Below are 21936 nucleotides of genomic sequence, written 5' to 3' on the forward strand. Positions count from 1 at the left end.
CTGATGGAGCTGCAGGCTGATCGGCAAGTGTTGCCGATGGAACTATATCGCCTGAGAGAAGACAGGAAGGATCGTGAGACTAAATGAGAATAAGTTTATCAGCGGAAGTATTGTTGAGATATATTACCTGGAGGAGAGAGAACAGCTGCCTGAGTCGAGGAAACCGCCGATGATATAACTGGACCTGCCGGGTCAGTTGTTTGTTCACCTAGGTCAGCTGATATATCTGCCGGTTGAGGTTCTTCTTGCTGAGGTTCTTCCATCTGTGGTGCCTCCTGTATTGATTGAGGAGATGGTGCTCGCTGTGTCTGGACTTCTGGAGAAGAAGGGGAAGACTCCACCGGGATTGGGGACGCCGGAGGAGGAGGAGGAGTTGCCACTTTCTGGCGCTTTGTTCCAGCCTTAGCACCTTGGATACCCTTCCTTTTTGGCTGGCTAGACTGAGGGGCATCGGCACCTTGGCGTTTGGCTTTTGCCGATGCACCAGTTTGCTGCAACAACAAAAAGGGGTTTATAAACACAGATAACCGATACAAAGATGGTCAGCGTAAGTGAAAAAAGGTTTTAACAGATTGCCTTGAAAGCTTGCGCCAGAGTGGAAGCAGTTACCGTTGGTGATGTCTGAGCTTTCCTAGTGGTAACTTTCTTGAGACGCGCGCCCCGGTGCACGATAGAAGCCAGAGTGGGAGCATTGTGGCCGATTGGGGAGATCGGGCCTGATGGGAATAAGTCGATCGGCTTGCCACTCCTGCTAACCGATGGGGGGGTGTTGTCAATCTGCAAAAAGAATACAGGGTCAAGTTACCGATGGGAATAGTATTGGAAAATGAGACATCAGTTTAAAATACTTACAGTGTCGTCAGGGACTTCGTATTCGGGGTCGATCATGCCGCGGTATGAGAGGGCCGATCTGCAGAATAGATGCTCCTTCCATTCTGCCCACCATAGCTTGTATGCTTGAGTAATAAAGGCAGCTGGAACCCATTCTGACAGATCTACATCTGTATCGGCATTTGGTGGTAGCTGGGCTACTCGAGTCCACTCGAGGAGGTTAGCGATGGGTTCTCTGGGCTTTATTACATCGGCATAAGGAAGTGCGATCGGTAATTGGCCGAAAGCTAGCTGGCGAGCTAATGCCGATGGATTATAAAATTCGTAGGTTTGGGGAGAGGTTTTCGTGCTGCCGAAGAAGTTCACCGGTATGGCTCTGGGAGTCACGATTGCCATCATCACCTCATTGTCCCTATCAAGAGCTTCGTCGAACGGATTGAAGGTCAGAGGGAGCATGCTATCCGGGTCGTCATAAGCCAGCCATGGTCGTTCATCTCTGGCCAGACCCTCATACAGCGTTTCGAAAAATCGGCCGATCTGATCCGGGGTGTTCCCTGAACCGGGTAAAACTATAACAGCTTCGCCAAAGTTCAGGGGGGCACGTGTTGCCGATTCCTCTTCACCCAACACATGGTTCTCGGCTATATCTCTTGGGAAGTGCTGAGAGAACAAGTTGAGATCGAGGCGCTTGTGCAGGTGCAGATTGAGCCACATATTAATAAACCACCAAGGACCTCCCAAGTTGCCGATAGGTTGGCCGAGCAGGAGTTTCTGGACTACCTGATGAAGAAGGTGATAAACGGCGCCGAGCAAATAACGGCCGAGAGGAAATTGACCACCGCTAGCCAATCTTTCTGCTGCCGATAGATAGACAGAAGTCGGTCCTGCCGATCGACCACAGAATACAAACTTATCTAGCCACATGTTCAGAAAAGTGGTTTGTTCCTTTATGGTGACAGGCCCTCTCCCGCGGTACTTCTGGATGTACCCTGACCAGCCGCCGATAGCGCGAGTCTCCACTTTAGCACTGGGGGCGGTATCAAAAAAGTGGGTGCTATCGGCAGAAGATATGTCTAACCCAGTAAGCATGGCTACATCGGCAAGGGTAGGAGAAGCAGGGCCGTGGCCAAAAACAAAAGCGTTGAGAGTGTCTGACCAAAAGTAAGATGCGGCTATCAGCAATGACTCGTTCCTGTGCATATCGGCAATGGACAGCCTAATGCATTGAGCTAATTTCCTCTCACCCCATTGAACTTCATAAGAGTTGCTGACCCTCAAGAACCAGTCTTTCCACCCTACAGTAGGGCTAGGCCAAGAGCGAAAGGTGTCCTTCCATAGATCTAGAGCAAAGTTTTCAGCTCTAAAGGGAATCCTGTTGGTTTCTGCGTTGATAAAGTCGGTTGGATCTGGATCCCCTAGAGGGCCGAGGCATTGAAGATGTGGTTGATCGGTAGGAATGACAATTTTATTGGATAACTCCTGGTGTTTTGGGGAATAAAGATACAAAGAAAAAGGAGAAGGAAAATATTCGGTAAGGTAAATCGCAGATGAACAGGAATGCAGGAAAAAGAGTACAGCAGATGAGATGGAAGTCTGACCTCAGGGGCAACGAAGCCAACGGCCATCTTGTCGTGAAGGGGACGCTGGAAGACGCCGGAGTTGATGAAGAAGAATGCTTGTCGAAGATTTTGAGGATTGAGAATGGCGCCGCCGCTGGAAGAGTGAAGTTGGATGGCAGAATGATGTAATGGGGGAGGAGTACCCAAGAAGGAACTATTTATAGGACAAGATGGGCAAGGGCAAATCCGACTTATCTCTTTGCCGCATCCGGGAAACCCGAGGGTACTCAGGTGATATGGTAACTGTTCGCACGGTAATCTAGGGATTGTGCAGGCGATTTGACAGGAAGCGGTCATTATCTAAAGATATTTTACTGTGCACAATCTCCTGGTCGGTCCATCGGCGATATTCTATAACGGTCATCTTGCCGATGGGCGAATAGACGGGAGGTAACCGTTTCTTGCGAATATCCTGGTCAGAGCATCGGCAGATCTTTGTAACGAAATTGTTGCCGATGTACGACCAAGAAAAATGCCCGTTTAGGAAGTTGGGGATTTCGAGGAATCTGCGGAGGATTAGGATCAGAGTTGCCCAGATTGAGGTTGTCGGTTACCAGGTTAGGAGCATTAATTGCGGAGAAGACATCATTACTGCGGAGAATTTCGGAGCATTAATAGTTTTATACTCCGAAACTGGGGGGCATGTGTTGACACCATTTTTGGGCACGTGTCCAGGATGGCAGGACAGGGTGGTAGTACGATGCGGGTTGCTGATAGGGATGGTTACCGATGAGGGAAAGGATGAACGTGGCTAAGTCCTCAGACAGTAATATGGTGCCGATGACCAAGTAAAAGGGTCTGCCGATGACTATGGCAAGGGGATTGCCGATGACGCGAAGGAGGAGTCCGGAAGCTGCCAGTCGTCATGTAGAGGAGTTTCGGTTTGTCACGAAGGATGGTTTTATTATTTCCTTATGTTATTCGTATCGTTTTGTATACGGGTTCCGTGTAATTTGGAATTCGAATTCTAATCGTGTCTGGTCGTAGCTCTTTGAGCAGGGTATAAATATAAGCCCTAAGACCTTGTAATAAGGACATCTATCAAGAAATCAATCAAACACACGTTTTTATTCATATTCCAGTATCTACTTTTCGACAACTTCGTCATACTTTTTTCTTTTTATTACGAGTTCTTAGGAATTCGTCGACTTAAGCTCGGCGTGTTCTCGAGTTCCGCGTGAGTACCTCTTAGCCGTGACATCCGGGCGCATCGCTGTTGTCAGGACTAAAGTATTCGAGTTATCACCTTTGCCGATAGCAAGGTCAAATCGGCTGGCACGCCTTAACGTTTGAATCGGGTATTAGCCCTTTGTGTTTGCAGATCAGTTTTGCATCAACATCAACGTTAAGACGTGCTAGCCGATTTGACCTTACAATCGACAAAGGTGAGAACTCGAATATTTTGGTCCCGACAACAGCGATGCGTCCGGATGTCACGGCCAAGAGGTATTCACACGGAACTCGAGAACTCGCCGAGATTGACTCGATGAATTCCTAAGAACTCGTAAGTAAAAGGAAAATACGCAGGTTGACGAAGTCATCGAAAAAGTAGATGCTGGAATAGATGTAAAGACTTGTATTTGATTGATTGTGATATCTTATTACATTGCTACGGGGTTTATATTTATACGCTGCCTAAGAGAATTACAACCAGATGCGACTAGGATTCTAATTCCAAATTGAACGGAATCCGTATACAAAACGAACTCTAATAACTATGGAAAACATTAATCTATCTAGCACGGGCGATCGGCACACCACCACCATCCTGTCAGCAATTCCTGCGCCTCCTGTTATCATCGGCAATGGGCAAACCATCTTCCATTGGCATCGGCAACCACCAGTATCAGCCATCGGCATAAATCAATCACCAGCATCGGCCATCGGCATAGATCAATCAACATCCTTGGACTTAGCCACATCCTGTTACTCCGCCATCGGCACCAATCTCTATCGGCAATTCCTTTGATAACCAATCATCACCCTTTTCACCTACCGATCTTTATTCCATTAATCCCCAGATACGGGTCCAAAGATACATGTCCAAAAATGGTGTCAACATATGTCCCCCAATTTCAGAGTATAAAATCATTAATGCTCCAAAATTCTCTCTAATAATAACGCCCTTTTCGCAATTATTTCCTCCTGACGATCATTAATTGCTAAATCCAAACAGCCTCAACCCGGATCTTTAGCACAGACCTCGAATCCTTCAACCTTCCACACCGAACCACCTAAATACCCGTTCATCGGCAACTTTTCCGTTAGAATAGACTGCCGATGAACTGACCAAAAGATATTGTATAGTAAAATATCTTCAAAATCATGACCGCTTGCTGTCAAGTCACCTGCACAATCCCTTGATTACCATGCGAACAGTTACCATATCCACCTGAACACCCTCGGATTTCACGGATACGACAAAGAGATAAGTCAGAATTGCCCCTGCTCACTTTACCCTATAAATACTTCCTTCCTTGGCACTCTTTCTCCACCTTGTCATTCTACATTCCCCAAACCTATCTTCTTGGCGGCGGCATCGTTGGAGAGCTCAAGAACTCCAGCAACGATCTTCCCCCACAGTTCTTCAAATCTTTGATCTTCCTCCTCTCCGGAAGAAATGACGATCAACTTCAGCGTCCCTGAGGTCAATTTCCCCGTGTCTTCTATTTCGCTTGCCGTACTTTAACTTCTGCAAATCTATTTACTGAGTACCTTTTTCCTTTTTTTTCTTTTCTGTTCTTCCAACATTCAAACCTTTAGGAATTGGCTGATAAAATTGTGATCCTTACCGAGCAACCCCACCTCTAATGCCTCGGTCCATTAGGAAATCCAGACCCTACCGATTTGATAAATGCAGAAACAAATAGAATCCCCTTTAGAGCTGAGAATTTTTCCTTAGATCTATGGAAAGATACCTTCCGATCTTGGCCCAGTTCTACTAAGCGATGGAAGGATTGGTTTCTGAGAGTAGGCAATTCAAATGAAGTTCGATGGGGCGAACGTAAATTAGACCAGTGTATCAGACTGTCCATTGCTGATATGGAGAGAAATGAATCATTACTGATAACAGCCTCGTATTTCTGGTCAGACACCCTCAATGTTTTCTTGTTTGGTCATGGCCCTGCTTCTCCTACCCTTGCCGATGTACTGATGCTCACTGGTCTGGAAATAGCAACTGCCGATGATAGCCACCTATTTGATAGCAATCCTGAACGTAAAGTAGAAACTCGCAACATCGACGCCTGGTCAGGATATATTCAGAAATACCAGAAAACAGGACCAGTGGGGCAAAGGGAACATGCCATCTTTCTGAACATGTGGCTAGATAAATTTGTCTTCTATGGCCGATCGGTAGGACCATCCTCTGTCTACTTATCGGCAACAGAAAAACTAGCCGATGGTGGCCGATTTCCTCTTGGCCAATATTTGCTTGGTTCTGCCTATCACCTCCTTCACCAAGTAGCTCAGAAGCTCCTGTTAGGCGAACCCATCGGCAACTTAGGAGGCCCATGGTGGTTTATCAACATGTGGCTTAATGTTCACATGCACAAACGCCTCCGGTTCGACCTCTTCGCACAGCGATTCCCCAGAGATATCACGGAAGATCATGAACTTGCTGACGAAGAATCGGCAACTCATCCACCTTTGAACTACGGTGAGGCTGCTATAGTTCTACCTGGCACTAGTGGCAACGAAGACCAAATTAGCCGATTTTTCCAGACTTTGAATGATGGTCTTCCCAAGGATCAGCGGGCATGGATGCCTTATGAAGACCCAGAAACCAGATTCCCACTGATCTTCCACTCTTTTGATGACGCTCTCAACAAAGATACCGATTTGATGATGACAATCATCACTCCAAGGGCCATCCCAGTGAATACTTTCGGCAGTGGGAAGAACTCCAACCCCACTTACGAATTTTATAACCCATCGGCACTAGCTCGTCAACTGGCTTTTGGCCAACTGCCGATCAGACTCTGTTCCGCCGATGTGGTGAAGCCAAGGGAGACTATAACTAGTGGGCTCGATTGGATAAGGGTAGCCCAACTTCAACCAAATGCCGATATAACAGATATCGATCTATCGGCTTGGATCCTGGCCCTCTTCATCACTTAGGCGTACAAATAGTGGTGGGAAGAGTGGAAAGAACACCTCTTCTGCACATCGACTCTAACATACCACGGCATGACCGACCCCAACTATAAGGTCCCCGATAACACTGTAAGTCTTCAACCGATATCTCAGTTTTTTTTGTTGCTTCTAACCCTATCGGTAACTTACTCTCTCCTTTAAACAGGTCGACAACCCACCACCCACAGTCAGCACGAGTGGAAGACCGATCGAACTCCTCGCGTCAGGTCCAATCTCTTTGATTGGTCACAACGCACCAAGTCTAGCAGCTTTAATGCATCGAAATGTGCGTTTTAAGAAGATAACCACCAATCGGTCAAAGACGTCCCCATCGGTTGCCGCTGCCACCCTAGCTCAGGATTTCAAGGTAGATTTTTAATTTCCTTTGCTTATATCGATTCTGTCCCATACTCACATAACCTTTTCAGAATACATCCGCTGCTATAGGAACCTCATCGGTAACCTTTATCTTTTAACAAGATTTCATCAATATTCTTTCACATTTTTACTCATGAAATCTTGGTTCTTGTAACAGCAAACTGGCAAATCGGCAAAGACCAGAAGTGCCAAAACAAGTGCCGATGCCCCCCAGTCCAACCAAGTCAAGAGAAAATGCCCCAAGAGCACCAAGTCGCAGCCAAAGCGCCAGAGGACAGCACCATCTCCTCCTCTTCAGCCAGCGTCACCGATCCATGTAGAATCATCACCTTCTTCACCAGAAATCCAGACACAGCAAGTACCATCCCCTCCTCAACTAGTACCTCAGCCACAAGAAGCACCAGCCAATGTACCTGAGCAGATTGCCGATCCAGTCGATCTGAGCATATCATCGGTTGTCCCTCCAGAACAAACAAACACTGCACCCCCTCAAGGTAAAGTACTGATCAAAGAATTGTCACCGATGAATTTTATTTTTGCAAATCATAATCATCTTTGCAATTTCTTAGTTGATATTACCCCATCGGCAACTTTAGTCGATCAGCCTATAGTGTCGGCTGCATCTTTAAGCCAGAGGCGCGAACTTGCCCTCAAGCAAATAAGTTATCTGATTTCTATTCTTTATCACTAATATTTGACCATCAAATAACTCATTTTTATTCTCTTTCAGGAACAAGACTCCCCAGACAGCTTATTCTCCTTCGCCATCGACATTTCTGATGATGAGGGCGAAGAAGCGAGCTCCTCTCAAGCAGTAGGGATCTCATCGGCAGAAATCAAAGCCAAGCTGGAAGACCTGTTGGCTCTGCTACATCAAGATACCGCTCAACTGGTCGATGATTCTGACCCAGCCAAAGCTTTGTTTAAGACCCTTAGGGGCCAGATCCCAGCCGATGCAGAAGAAGCTCTATTTTAGGCTGCACACTTGGAGAGTCGCCAGCTCCAATATCAGAAGGCTACTCAGCGTCTTGCTGATAGAGCCGCTCACGCCCAACTCACAGAGGAAGTGATGCAAGTAAAGCGTATTGCCGATGAGAAGAACAAGAGCATCGCTATTTTGCGGTCCTCAGGGGATGAGCTAAAGGAGAAGATCTCTGTCTTATCGGCGCCATCGACGGACGGACGGTCTGATCGGCGGACAGCAGGAGACGGTGATCAGCGAATTCTAGTCGATCTACGTATCCCTTCCTCAAGTGCGAAAAAAAATTTGCCTGGACCGTCAGGAGACGGTGATCAGCGAATTCCAGTTGATCTACGTATCCCTATCTCAAGCGCAAAAAAAAATTTGCCTGTAACACCTGCGCAAGATCCTAAAAGCTCATGGAGAGCAAGATCCTGAGGATTTAGGGATTAAAAGACAAGCCACGGCTGAATCAAGGGTAAAAGATTATTTAAAAGCTGATATGGCAAGCTTAAATATAACATTTGCCATATGATAAATTTTATACCGTCCAAATAAGAGTATATCATGAGCATAAATTTCTATGTGTGCAAGTGTTCCTACCCATCAATATTCCACTCTGTCACTGGTACCTCGCAATCGTGAATGCTTTAAAACGAGAGATACAAGTATTGGACTCTTTTGGAATGCAGATGATGGAATCTATTCGAATGCAAATGATAGAATGTATACATCTTCGAAACACGGTACAACATAATATCTATATGATGTACACATACTTTTTTAACTTATTGAACTAAACAATTCAAAATTAACCTGGTCTCTCGGTTTTAACAGTTAATAGGAATGGAAAAAATAATTTAAACATATAGTAGAGAACAAAAAACTCGACACAAGCAAATGGGAGCATGGTATTGAAGTGTCGTCCTGGGAAACTAACCATATGATTGCCCGAAGAATGCAAAAGGATTCGTAATTACTTCCCATCTATATGTCATATATATATATATATATATATATATGGAGAATATACTCTATAGCTAGCTACAAAATATATTATTCTGTAGCAACCTCCATTTACGATAATTTTATATACTAATTTACGATAATATGTATACATATTTATGATAGTTGAGTTACTATAATACATGGAGATATTTACCGTAATATTGTAGTAGATCATTTAGTAAGGAGTTACTATAATCTTATAAATTAATATAGTAATTATCGTAACTCAGAGTGGCTATAAAATAAGTTATTTTGTAGCCAACTATATATATATTGATATTTGATTAAAACCCTAAACCAAGTATATATAAGGACGGAGTCTTGGCTGAAATTTTGGCGACAAACGAGTACTACAACAACATCCCTAAAGATATCCAATATTTAATTAAAAAGTTAGAGAAAATATAAAAATGTCTTTATGTACTGATAATTCATAAAATGTATATAGAATTAAAAACAATTACCCAAAATTAAAACTCTAATGACGCGGCGGATGCGAGCCTTGTGGATGGTGCAGGGCAGCGGCGCGTCGCTACCTGGGGGTGCCCACAGGCGCGCGCTAGTGTCAACTCCGAGCTGAGGCCCGCGCGTGGAGGGGGCGACGCAGCTGGGAGTCGAGGATGGGCACGGTGTTTATTTCCCTTTTTTCTTGGTAGCAGTGGAGGCCGACAGGTTACCGGCGGATCTGGCCTTTTTTACTTGCAAAATATTTTATAAAATGTGAATATTATCAATTTCGTTTGTATTTGACAATTATTGTCCAATTATAGATTAACTAGGCTCAAAAGATTCGTCTCGTCAATTCTGACTAAACTGTGTAATTAGTTTTTATTTTCGTCTATATTTAATACTTCATACATATGTCTAAAGATTCGATGTGACGGGAAATCTAAAGAATTTTGCAAAATTTTTTGGGAACTAAACAAAACCCTAGAAGTGTGGACGCGTGGAGCTTGGACGGGAGTGAAATTCTCTCCAACAGTTTGCTAAATATGTTTGCCAAAAATTTATAGTTGCCATCGCCGGGTGCCGCACGCGTATTTCTACCCGCGCATACTCCTTCGCATATCCTCCCCGCGCGGCGTCCCTCCTCCTTCCCGCTCGGCGTGCGAAACTTCTCCGGGCTATCCCCTCCCGTCGTCCTTCATCGGTACCTCCCACCGCCTTCCTTCATCGGCTGCCATCGACTAGATCCCGGCGCCAGCGGTTGACGAGCACACGACGCCTAGGTCGCGACCAGGTATGTTCGATCTCTGCTGGAAGTCTAGGGTCTCATCTTCCTTGTTTGTATCCCGTTCCGTTTAGATCGTAGACATGGCGGCGCGCGCGGCCGTAGAAAGGCGGAGGAGGCGAGGCGCATGCATCACTCTCGCTTCATGGCGGCGGCGGACTCGGCACGGCCGCATTTGAATCAACCGGTCATCGAGGGGTGAGGCAAGGGCGGCGGTGTCAGGCTACGGCGGTGCCGGGACCAGAAGCGTGTGCTACCTGACGTACCTGAATCAACCAGTCGCCGTATTCTGGACCCCAAAGCGAAGTCCAGCAGATATATATATATATATGTTTTCGTGAGCATATACGGAAGTACGGAAACTATATATTTGTGAGCATTTCAATCGACACCTCAATTCGTCCTACAACTGCCTAGCTAATATAGAAGACGATTTCGCTAAGTTTTACAGTGTATTTGATTCAAAATACAAACCTGACTGCGGTATTGTTTTGTGTCGTATGGGTGATGGGTCTAAAATAGACTATTTTTACTTTCTCTACTTTCAAAGTGCAATCATTATTATATGCTTAAATATATATGATTTGATTAGAGTAAATATGTAATTTCCAAGCAACATCAAGCCTGCTCGGCAGGCCTTCGCAGCAGCAGCTGCTGCAGGGCTACAGTAAAAAACAGAGCCGTTATTTTGTCCAGCCGATGGAATCTCCTACAACTAAAAAGAACAAAAGAAAGACAATTGTTTGGTGCGACATTTGATTTGGTGTCACCCGGCAGCCTCCCCTTGCGATCTCAACGCCATCCTGCAAAACTTTCCATGCAGGTTCGACCGTGAAACTTTCCTTCACGGCAATCACAGTCGTTCACGATCACATGCAAATAAAGAAATAAGAATCAATTCTCCACTCAGCGTGACTCTTGCCATGCATACCGCCATGCATACACGATCTCCTTCCCAGTATTCCCCAGTCGGCCAATCCCAATCTTCCTCCAACAGTCCACCCTCAACCTTGTGCTCATCTTGTGGAGGAGGCCGCCGTTCCGCTTGAAGTTCACCATCACTGGCATAGTGCTCGTGTATGACCTATTGGTGAGATCAGAGATCGCCAACCGTGCTCAGTGCTCTTGGTGAGATCAGGGATATGATCACCAAACTGCATGCATCTGTATGACCTTTCGGTGAGATCATCTTGGTGAGATCAAAGGTCATCAACTTCATGCTTCTGTATAACCTATTGGTGAGATCAGAGATCCTTGTCCTATTCTGTTTTTTGTTTATGATGCATCTGAACCATGAATCATAGGAATTGAGCATACTTGAGCCACCGACGCCAATCTCCTTCGTGATCACAAGTCATCGACGACATTCTACTTCTCCTGCACTTACTGTCTCCATTGCGATTTGTTTCTTGGTCAGACTACTATACACAGGGCACAAGAAGGCACGGGTAAGTCATGCTAAAAAATTTACCCTATCCTGTCTATATAGTTTGTAGTGATTACAGTTCTAATGCACGATTCAACCTTTATATAATCCTGCCGGTATAGTCTATAGTGATTGCAGTTCTAATGCACATTTTGACCTTTATATAACCCTGTCTATATAGTCTGTAGTGATTGCTGTTCTGATGCACAATTTAAACTTTTTATGAACTAATAATAGAGCCATGCATTTGGCTCCGCTCCAACAACAAAAAGTTGTGTTAATCATGATTTACTTTGGAAACAAGATGGATGCACACATGTATGCCTTTGCTGAGAGTCGGATATTCTGATGCTTAACAAAATTTGTGAAAGTTGCAGTAAAATTTATATCAGATAATTTAACTAATTTGAATTGGCTGAAAACCACATCACAGGCCTGAAAACTAGAGAGTAACTGTAAGCTTACCACAAACACAGTAAAAGCCTTTTTACAACTGGTATATGACGGTTCCACCTGTCGTCTCCCTATGTGTGTTTCCAATCAAAATGTGCAAGAGACATGAACCCAACAGAAGACCCATCCATGGTGCCTAAAATATTAATAAACAATTATGTAGTTCCAAACCTCAGGACATAACATAGCAAGTTGATTGCAGTTAACTTACTACTGAGAGGGCATTTTTTGTAACAGTAGATGGTGTAGAATGTACCGGAGCGACCTCACCAATTAAAGATCCCCTTTGACCATTCATTTGTGAACATGTGCTCAACAATTTGATAGCATATTGCATAGTAGTGAAAGCAAAACCAGCCAGTAGTTAAATAAGTAGCAACTTAAGAGCATACTTCTTGACTAATAAGAATCATCAGATATTAGTAGCACAAGCATTCTAGAATCTTTTAGAGCACAAGATCAACAACAATGCTTAGTGTTAGCATCTGAAGGTGCATAGTTCCTATTTAATTTTAGCATACTATTTACTTGTAAAAAGAGAATTTTTATGACAACCAACCTGGTAGGGCACAAAAGTTGGCTGCTAACATCCTCTTGATGGCTGTGCTCTTGGTCCTCTAGCTCCTTGTTGCCGCAATCTGTTTTCTGTTAGTTGATGGCTTGCTACAGATGGACACAAGCAGAGGACCATGAGTTGAGGTCTCAGTCAAACTCAGCAGCTTATTAGGCCTCCTTTCAATTTCTTTGTACTACAAAATTTGGCAGGCTGCACGGTGTCCTACCAGGCATCATATCCTGTACAAAACATCATAATGTTATTGCTTAGCAATAGGAGAACAGGGATGCATCACAAATTCACAATTAAGACAAAATCTTACGATTAATATAGAAAATGCATAATTTGAACACACTACAAACTCAAAAATAAATAATGCTTCATTAATAACTCAAAGAAGATTTGATATTGATACAAATAAATATTATAGCACTAATGTTACCAGTGACTACAGTCAACGCCTCTATCATCATCTTAGCAAGTACCTAAAGCATCTAGAAATTGGAAGCAATGGTCAAGAACACAAGTGCACATACGACTCTCGGGAATTATAGCATCACACTGATCCTATCACTGAACCTGCCAAGGAAGTAGCTGATGAAATAAAAAAAGGCGATAGACTGCATTCTGAGTTCAAGGTGATCAGCAGTCAGCACAAGGAACTCCATCTCCCAATAGTCCTTGCTTCAAACACAAACCTCACATCATAGGCCTACATCAACCACATTTGAGTAACTTCATCTACCAATTAGGAAACAACCATTTGAGATCAATATGCTTTGTTTTTTAGGGCTCTTGCATGTATACCCTTCGTTTGTATGGGAATTGTGGGTTTGCCCCTGTTTTTTCTACTTTGTGAATCTATCCCTGTTTTTTTCAAAATGAAGCAACAGTTTGCCCCTATTCTGTCATCCTCTTGTAACGGTGTTAACTGTTGTATAAAAGACAAATATGCCCATATGATTTTGCCCCTGGTTTTTATGGTTGTTTGTGATTTTAACCCTGATTTGGATTGAGACACTTGCATTGTATTTTGACTATAGATTGGGTCACATATATTTGGCAGAATTTGTAACTATTTAAAATCAAACTATTGACAAAATATTCAAAATTTTGGGAACATTTTAAATTTTTAATAGCACCACAATATTAATAGCATTATGGCAGCAATATAAAAGCACATATAAAAACATGACAACACTCATGGAGTCCATATCACATTTCAAAGTCTCCCATCCACAAACACTGTTAATTTCTTTATAAACTGTTCCAAAAATAGATCGACCAAGTTCTCGCTCAACAGAGAAATCTGGTAACTTTCTTCATGAAGGTCACCAGTAGGCTCAGTAGGCTCGCCATTTCTAATGACCTTCAAGAGGAGGCAATGAGCTACAGATCTGAACGGTTACAAATTGAGGCTTCTTCTACTGTATTGAAACAAGCAAGAAAGTTTGCTTAACCACATACATAAATCAAGAACAATATTGTTTCTAGCTAAGACATTCGAAGATCATAGATGACTTAACTCAGCAAATGTAACCCTGAATAGGCACCGACATGGTAGCAGCAAGTGAACTTCAGGAATAAACATCTTGTCAAACCTGCAGAAGAACACTTGAAGTATCCTAGCTGCAGAGAAGGGAAGAAGAAGCATACAAACTACAGGAGGATGAGGCCGTCGCTGCTGCCCCACACCCCGACCACCGCCTTCGCCGCACGCAACCGTAGCCCCACGGCCGGGTGTGGCCACCGCCGAGCACGATGTCCCGAGCCCCGTAGCCGAGTGTGGCCACCACGCCGAGCGCGATGTCCGGAGCCCCGCGGCCAGGCATGGCCATAGCTGCGAGCAACCTGAGCCCCTACGCTGGGCGCCAATGTAGCCACGCACGCGGCTAGGCCCGCTCCCGCCGCCGCCGCCGCCGCCGGATTCGCCCACCAGCCACTGGATTCGATGCAGCCGACCGATAGAAACGCGTTTCCCTTCTGGCCTCATCTAAAGGCTGACGAAGAAAGTGGAGACAAGGATAAGGGGCAATTTGGTCTTTTCACCTATTTTTTTTAATAGGTTCTGAATTTTTTTAATTTATTTATTTCATGTTCATCTAACAGACATTCAAACCACAGGCAAACGGACCAGACCTCTCGAACTAGCAAAAGCAAAATTGTAAAGTAAAAAAAACAAAGGCAAAATCATAATTGGACACAATGACAAGAACACAATTTTCTCTTTTTTCCACCTAAAGGTCCAGTGAAAGTGCTGTAGAACTTATCCGTGAATTTATTGGTGTATAAAAAAATAGATATAAAAAATTTCTTATTACATATATAAAATATTATCTTAGCTGTATCACGAAACCATCAGGCTGAGCTTTGGCATGACGGTCAACAAGTCACAGGGCCAAACCATCCCGAACGTGGGTGTGTACCTGCCCGCACCGGTCTTCTCTCATAGCCAGTTGTACATTGCGATGTCTAGAGCCACATCAAGAACGAATATTAAGATCCTTGCCCTACCATCTGATGCGGAGGCACAAGAGGAGAAGGCCAAAAATATGGAGAAGAAAAATGCTAAAAAGAATACCATAGGAAAAAAAAACCTAAGAATGCGTTGAATAAAAAGGATAAGGATAAGAAGACCCCAACAACGGATGGAACTTTCACAAAAAATATTGTATATAAGGAGGTCCTAACGCCATAGACGAGTTAATATTACTTTATTGATTCATAATTGCATTTTTTTAATTCAAATTTTTCTGCACAAATAATATCTCACTATCTCCATATTTGTTGTTGTTCTTAGGGATTTTCATTTGGCTTATCAAACTCTACATGGAGATGCTCTATACATACTTATGTGATGGCATAATTACTTGAAGTGTTTTATTGTAAATAAATAAATTGTATTTTATTATTATTGGTTTACTAGACAGCATACTCATGGTCATGGGTTGGTATGGAATAGCTATCATTTTGTGCTAAAAATCTTCTAAAAATTGTAAAATTTACAAGTCGTGCCCGTATCTACAATTTATATTTTGTCAAGCAGTTGTAATAGCCGTGACCGTATCTAGCTTCCCATCCCTCCGTACGAGTGTATTTCCATCCCTCTATACGAGTGTATAAGCATGTGTGCATCTGACGTACGTATCAGACGTTATGTATTTTTTGTTTTTTTAAACTAAGGCAAAAACTAAGGCAGCACCAAGGCTCACCACATAAGCCATCCGACTCTATATGTTTTATCTGAGCAACTATTGCATACACACATTAGAAGCTATACCTGCAATGCAAATTAGAATGTCAAACAAATAGATTATAATATGCCAACAAATACATATGTCCAACAGATATTTTAAATAAATAGATTATAATATTATTATCTTATTATGCGAACTATGTATTTTAAATAAAAAATGTTAGCTATCCTGTAGCAACGCACGGGCACGCTACCTAGTAAAAAAAAAGAAGTTTGAATGGTGTGATTCGTTGGTTATTGGGTACATCTTGTATCACATTCGAGTTGCCAGGTCAAGTTTATTTATTTTGTACCATTGAATTCGATTTGTTGTTTGTCAGGTAGACAACTATAAACGTACTTTTTTTAACAATCTTGAACAGTACTATGTATTATTAATGTGTCCGATATCCTTCAGTTCCTAAAAATCGACTCGGTGAGTGGTTCTCATCCATCGTTGTTTGTTTTGTTACAGTTATGGAGAATGAAGGAGAAGAGTCGTTGTCGAGGATTCTTTTGGACAAACAACATGACCATGTTTCTGGTTTGGATGACATTAACATTTCAATTACTCAGCAAGAAACTCAGTCTAGTCCAGAGGTGGAAGTTGTTGCTAGTCATTGTAAAAAGGATCGTTAGTTGGTTTCTGGGGTAGTTGGGGTGTGGGCCTTTTTTTAATTTGATAAAGCCCAAATAGCAAACTATTGGAGATGTCATTTTTTTCACTTGCCAAATCTTTTAGCAAGTTGCTAAAACTCAAAATGTGGCAAACAATTTTTAGCAAACTTAGTTGGCAAAAATTTTGGATTTTGGGTACTGTAGTACTTTGATTTGTTTGTGGTAAATATTGTCCAATCATAGACTAATTAGGGTCAAAAGATTTATCTCGCGATTTATAGGCAAACTGTGTAATTAGTATTTGTGTTTGTCTAAATTTAATACTCCATGCATGTGTCGTAAGATTCGATGTGACGGGAAATCTTAAAAATTTTTAGAACTAAACAAGGCTTACTATTAATGTACATTGAACTGGGTGGGGGGGATTAGGATGCATGCGGTGGATAGGGAATTAGGATGGAGAGAGAGAGAGGAGGAACATCACAAGATGCCTTCATGCGGTGGAGCGTAAATGTGTGGAATGTGAGTGTATAGATATTTTAGCATTCGCATGTAACGGCTAAAATCTAAAGAGATTAATAGTTAATTTGAACTACAACTAACAATTTAAATCTAACTGATCCAAAAATAATTATACTCCTATCAAAAAAATCTTCAAAGTTCAAGGTTTATAATAACAAAATGTGTAACAATTCTTTTTGAGTCTTGGCCAAGGCACTGATGCTTTACCCCAATAAAACTTTTCATTATGAATAATTTGATTTAGAGTTTGTTTTCTCTAAAGTGATGCATGTTTGAATACACATATTATGATCAAGCTAAAATTTAAGTTAGTGCTCAGTGGTGGAACTATAAACATATGCTATGAGAGGCACATCTTTCTTATTTTGTACATTTAGCCTTAGATTGTAAGCTTTAGTGACTATAAATTTGTAACGGGGACGAGGGCCTCCATACATCCAGTGGTGTACTGGCATAGGGGCTCAAGTTCTAGTTGACCCAATGCTAAATCTTCTGCAGTTATGCTTGTCTCTTACTAAAAGTCTACCTTATGGACACATGACAAGTTCATTCAAGATTATAGCCTTTACATTGCAATAAAAAACATTTTTGATAATTTGTGATTTTTTTATGGTTGTTAGAACTAATTTTTTCTTTTTTTCCGTTGCAACGCACGGGCACTTTTGCTATTATAGATAAAAAGCAACTAATTACATAGTTTATCTGTAATTTGTGAGACGAATCTTTTGAGGATAGTCCACAAATTGGACAATATTTATTAAATACAAACGATAACGCTACCGTGTCTATTTTGCAAAAAAAAAAACTAAACAATAACTCTCGGTCTTTTGAGCCAAAATTTTTTTTGCTACTGTCTCAATTGGGCGTGCCCTTGACCTTAACACCGTGGCCACGTTGGGTCAAAAACGTGGGAACCAAGGAACCAGTCTCCCGTTCCGATCCACCCCGTTCGCCCCACGAGTTAGTAACCACCCCGTCACTGCAGGTGGGCCCCGAACCAAAGGCTATATTGCCTTGCCTGCACGCGCACGCAAGCCTCCCAAAACACCAATTCCGTTGCTGCCGCCGCCCGCCGCCGTGAAATTTTTGCAATTTGGCTTTTTTTAAAACATTTTTTGCAAAAAGACTCCTGGCGAAACAATTTTCAAAAATAGACCGTTTTTCGGCGTTATGTGACCGTACGCCGAGTATTCGCGTCTCGGCGTTATGTCAGTTGACGCCTAGGTTATGCCACGTCATCACCAACCTTGGTCGTATAAAACCCGGGGATGGGACCTCGGCGTCATATCAATTAACGCCGAGCCGCGGATGTCGGCGTTAGCTCTTGGCACGCCGAGGTCGGGGGCGCGGGGTGGACGGCCCATTTTGGCCTTGCGGCCCAAACAGCTCGGCGTGCGGCCATTTAGCGCCGAGCCACTGACCTCGGCGTTGAGTCGTCTGACGCCGAGGTCTGGGCCATACAGAGCCGCGCGCGGCCTTCTTCCTCCTCCCTCCATTCAGTCTTTCCTCTTCCCACCTCTCTCTCTCTCCTTACCCCGCCGCACCCTCAAACCCTAGCCATTAGGGAGTGGCTAGGGGCCCAAATCAGTCCCTTCAAGTTGGTCCCGAGGTAATACTCCTTCCCCTCTTCCATTCTATCCGTGTAGATTTTGCTGCATTGGTTGTTTTTGTTGGAAATCATAGGATGAAGGTGGTGGTTGTTCATTTGGTCATTGTGTTAGGGTTTGTATGAGTTTGATTGAAATGTACATGCTTTGGTGTTGTGGAGAACGTTAATTAGTATGTTGTTATGTTCAAACCTTAATAGGTATTGCTTTTATCATTGTGTTAGGGTTTCTTAGTTATTGTTATTTGTTTTTAATGAAGTAGATATTTATATGATGATATATATATATATATATATGATAATATTTCGATGTGTGATGGTTGTAGATGGATAAATTAGTGAGGTTGCATCATGGAGGCCGTGTTGTTAGGACAAGAGATGATAGTGTCAAATTTGAGAAAATGAGTGAGCAATTGTTGATTTTTGGTGAATCGCCCACATTGGCCCAATTGTTAGAGGAAGTGAAATTAAAGTTAGGTTGGAATGATGTGGATTTTGTTCAGATTCAAGGCGTGATAGATGTTGGGTCGGCAAATGGTCCACGTATCAAGCGTTTGTTGCCAATATCAAGTGACTTAGAATGGACTCATTACAAGGCGGTTGTTTTGGCCTCTGAAGTCCGTTCTTTGGATTTAGTTGGTAGCAAGGAGTCATCTGTAAGAGTAGAATACCGACCGTCCCCCGCTCGCGTAGATGTCGGTCCTTCTTTGGAAGAAGAAATAATTGTCACACAACCATGGTATGGTGATAGCCAAGTGGTAGTATCACAGGAGCATGATGAATATGGTGGTGCTGAAGGGCTAGGTTTTCCCGAGCATGGTGTTGGATGGGCTGAGGACGATAGATATGCTGAAGGCAATACAATGGAGCATAGAGATGTCCAGGGCAACACTGACAATGAGGACAATGATGACTCATATGTAATAGGTGACTCAGAAAAGGGTTTACATGACGCTAGTGGTGATGATTCCATTGATGATGACCTTAGTGATGAGGATGATCTTAGTGGTGAAGAAGAATTTGGCGATGCTCGGGCCACCAATCGATTAGATATCGAAGTAGATGGAGATGATGAGATATTTGAGGATGTGGCGGATGTTGACTCCGATGACGATCGCCCCGTTCGTCGTCTCACTAAAAGGTAAATAGAGATTTTGAGGAGGGTGTTGCCTGATAGAGAGCCTTCAATTGGTGATTTCGAGGACCTTAGCCATGGTCATAGGGCTTTTGCTGATGGTGGGCTAAACGAGAGCAGCATCCCTGATGTTAGTGTTTGTCCCATCATACGCAAGGGTTTATTGTTTGCCACAATGGATGAGTTGAAATCATGGTTGCAAGAGTACTCAATTCTCCACCACCGTCCATTTCGGGTGATCAATTCATATAAGGAGAAGAGGTACACCGTGGCTTGTGAGGAACAATTGTGTCAATGGAGAGTATGTGCTAGGAAAACAAGGGCAGGCAAATGGAAGATTACCTCAGTTAATCAACCACATACTTGTGCTAGTGCTGACGCAAAAGACACTCATTTGCAGCTCAACTCTAGGTTCATTGCAAGGCAATTGTGCCCTATTGTGAAGCATATGCCAACCATAACGGTGTCCGCGTTGGTTGAGACAATCTTCCAACTATACAACTACTACGTGAAGTATGGAAAAGCATGGAGAGCAAAGCAGCGTGCATTGGAAATAATATTTGGTAATTGGGAAGAAGCGTATGAGCGCCTACCGGTAATGTTGAACGCAATGAAAGCGGCAAATCCCAGGACGCACTTTGAGTACGTGCCTAAGGTCGGTGAATCAAGGAACGGCCGGGAGGTGTTTGGTAGGGCTTTCTGGGTTTTCGGTCAGAGCATTGAAGCATTCAAGCATTGTAGGCCCGTTGTATCAATTGATGGCACATTTTTTAGAGGGAAGTTCGAGGGCACAATGCTTATATGTATTGGGACAGATGTCGAAGACCAGCTTGTGCCGTTAGCCTTTGCCATTGTTCGGAAGGAGGACACCGATAGTTGGTGCTGGTTCCTTAGACTCGTTAGACAAGTTGTAATCGGCCCTGGACGTGATGTTTGTGTGATATCCGACAGACATGCTGGGATTCTGAATGCTGTAGAGGAGGTGATCCCTGGTTATGGGCAAATACATCATCGTTGGTGTACAAGACACCTTGCTCAGAATCTTATACGACGTGACCACACAAAAGACAACTTCAAGTTATTCGAGGAGGTTTGTAGGCAGCAAGAGGTTAAGCTATTCAATGAGAAGCTAGAAGCTCTTAAGTTAGCTACAAATGATGATGGTAGACAGTTTTTGAGTGACTTGATGCCTTCAAAGGAGAAATGGACCTTAGCATACGACACATGTGGTTCGAGATGGGGTTTCATGACAAGTAACATGGCAGAGATGTTTAATAGTCTTCTTAGAGGTTGTCGTGGGCTGCCTGTTACCGCTATTGCCTCATTCACTTTCTACAAGCTCAACTCTTGGTTCGTTGCGCGGAAGAAACATGCTAGATCCCTATGGTTGCAAGGGAAAACTTGGCCACTTCTAGCCACCGAGCAACTAGCTTTCTCTAAGAGAAAATCAAAGCGACAGAAGGGTTCATGTTTTGATCCAATAAGACATGGCTATGAGATTCTTGAGGGAGGAGGAACCAACATTGGTGGAGAGGATCGAGGCGCTCGAAAACATAAGGTCATAATCAATGAAAATAGATGCACCTGTGGGAAACCAAGAATATACCACAGGCCTTGCTCTCATATGATCACAGCTTGTCGTCTTAGGCGTGTCGACGCTGAGATTCCTCCCCGTATGGCCGTGGAGTTCTCATTGACAAATCTAAGAAGTACATGGCACCCTCAATTTGAGCCATTTCTAGACGAGAGCCAATGGCCCACTTATGATGGACCCAAGTACGTGGCTGATTTAGGGTTACTATGGAAGAGTAGAGGCCCGAGGAGACGGAAGCGGTTTAAGATGGACATGGACCGAGCTACCAAAGGTCGGTCCACTAGTAGCAAGGTTGGCACTCATTTTGTAGAAGACACCCAAAAATCTCGTTGCTCTAAGTGCCACAAGCCGGGTCATAATAGAAGGAAATGTCCACAATTGATTTGTATTTTATTGATAACTGCCTATTGTCAAAGGATTTATACTCATAGTATTTGTGAGCAGGGTACCGAAATCCTGAGGACAGTCGCTGAACAAGGAAGGGCATTGATGATCCCTCAGGGTGCTCCAGATGAAGCTACCGAATTACGAGCAGCCCTACAGGTAATCCATCACAAGCTCTTCAAAATTGTTGGCCCCTATATATTTGTTAACCCAATTATAATAGTTTTCCATGCAGCGTGCAATGC

At 43.3% G+C, this 21936-nt stretch overlaps 1 protein-coding gene and 2 long non-coding RNA genes across 9 annotated transcripts; 2 read left to right on the forward strand and 1 right to left on the reverse strand.

Annotated features, from left to right (window-relative positions):
- LOC110429768 lies at window positions 9974–10837 on the forward strand. Its single transcript, XR_002446852.1, has 2 exons — window positions 9974–10171; window positions 10237–10837. It is a non-coding gene; the product is annotated as an uncharacterized LOC110429768 (long non-coding RNA).
- On the reverse strand, window positions 10729–14573 carry LOC110429767. 7 transcript variants are annotated; one of them, XR_002446849.1, is made up of 4 exons: window positions 12601–14573; window positions 12253–12325; window positions 12054–12177; window positions 10729–11583 (listed from the first exon to the last, which is right to left on the reverse strand). It is a non-coding gene; the product is annotated as an uncharacterized LOC110429767 (long non-coding RNA). The 7 variants fall into 7 exon arrangements; XR_002446851.1 differs by having other exon boundaries at window positions 12253–12836; window positions 14254–14571; XR_002446846.1 differs by having other exon boundaries at window positions 12253–12836; window positions 14124–14571.
- LOC110437594 lies at window positions 19442–20699 on the forward strand. Its single transcript, XM_021466072.1, has 4 exons — window positions 19442–19719; window positions 19801–20014; window positions 20114–20611; window positions 20691–20699. Exons 1-4 carry the CDS (start codon window positions 19442–19444, stop codon window positions 20697–20699), a joined length of 999 nt encoding a protein of 332 aa, XP_021321747.1.

Source organism: Sorghum bicolor, chromosome 8, assembly GCF_000003195.3.
Source record: "Sorghum bicolor cultivar BTx623 chromosome 8, Sorghum_bicolor_NCBIv3, whole genome shotgun sequence".
Lineage (NCBI taxonomy): Eukaryota > Viridiplantae > Streptophyta > Magnoliopsida > Poales > Poaceae > Sorghum > Sorghum bicolor.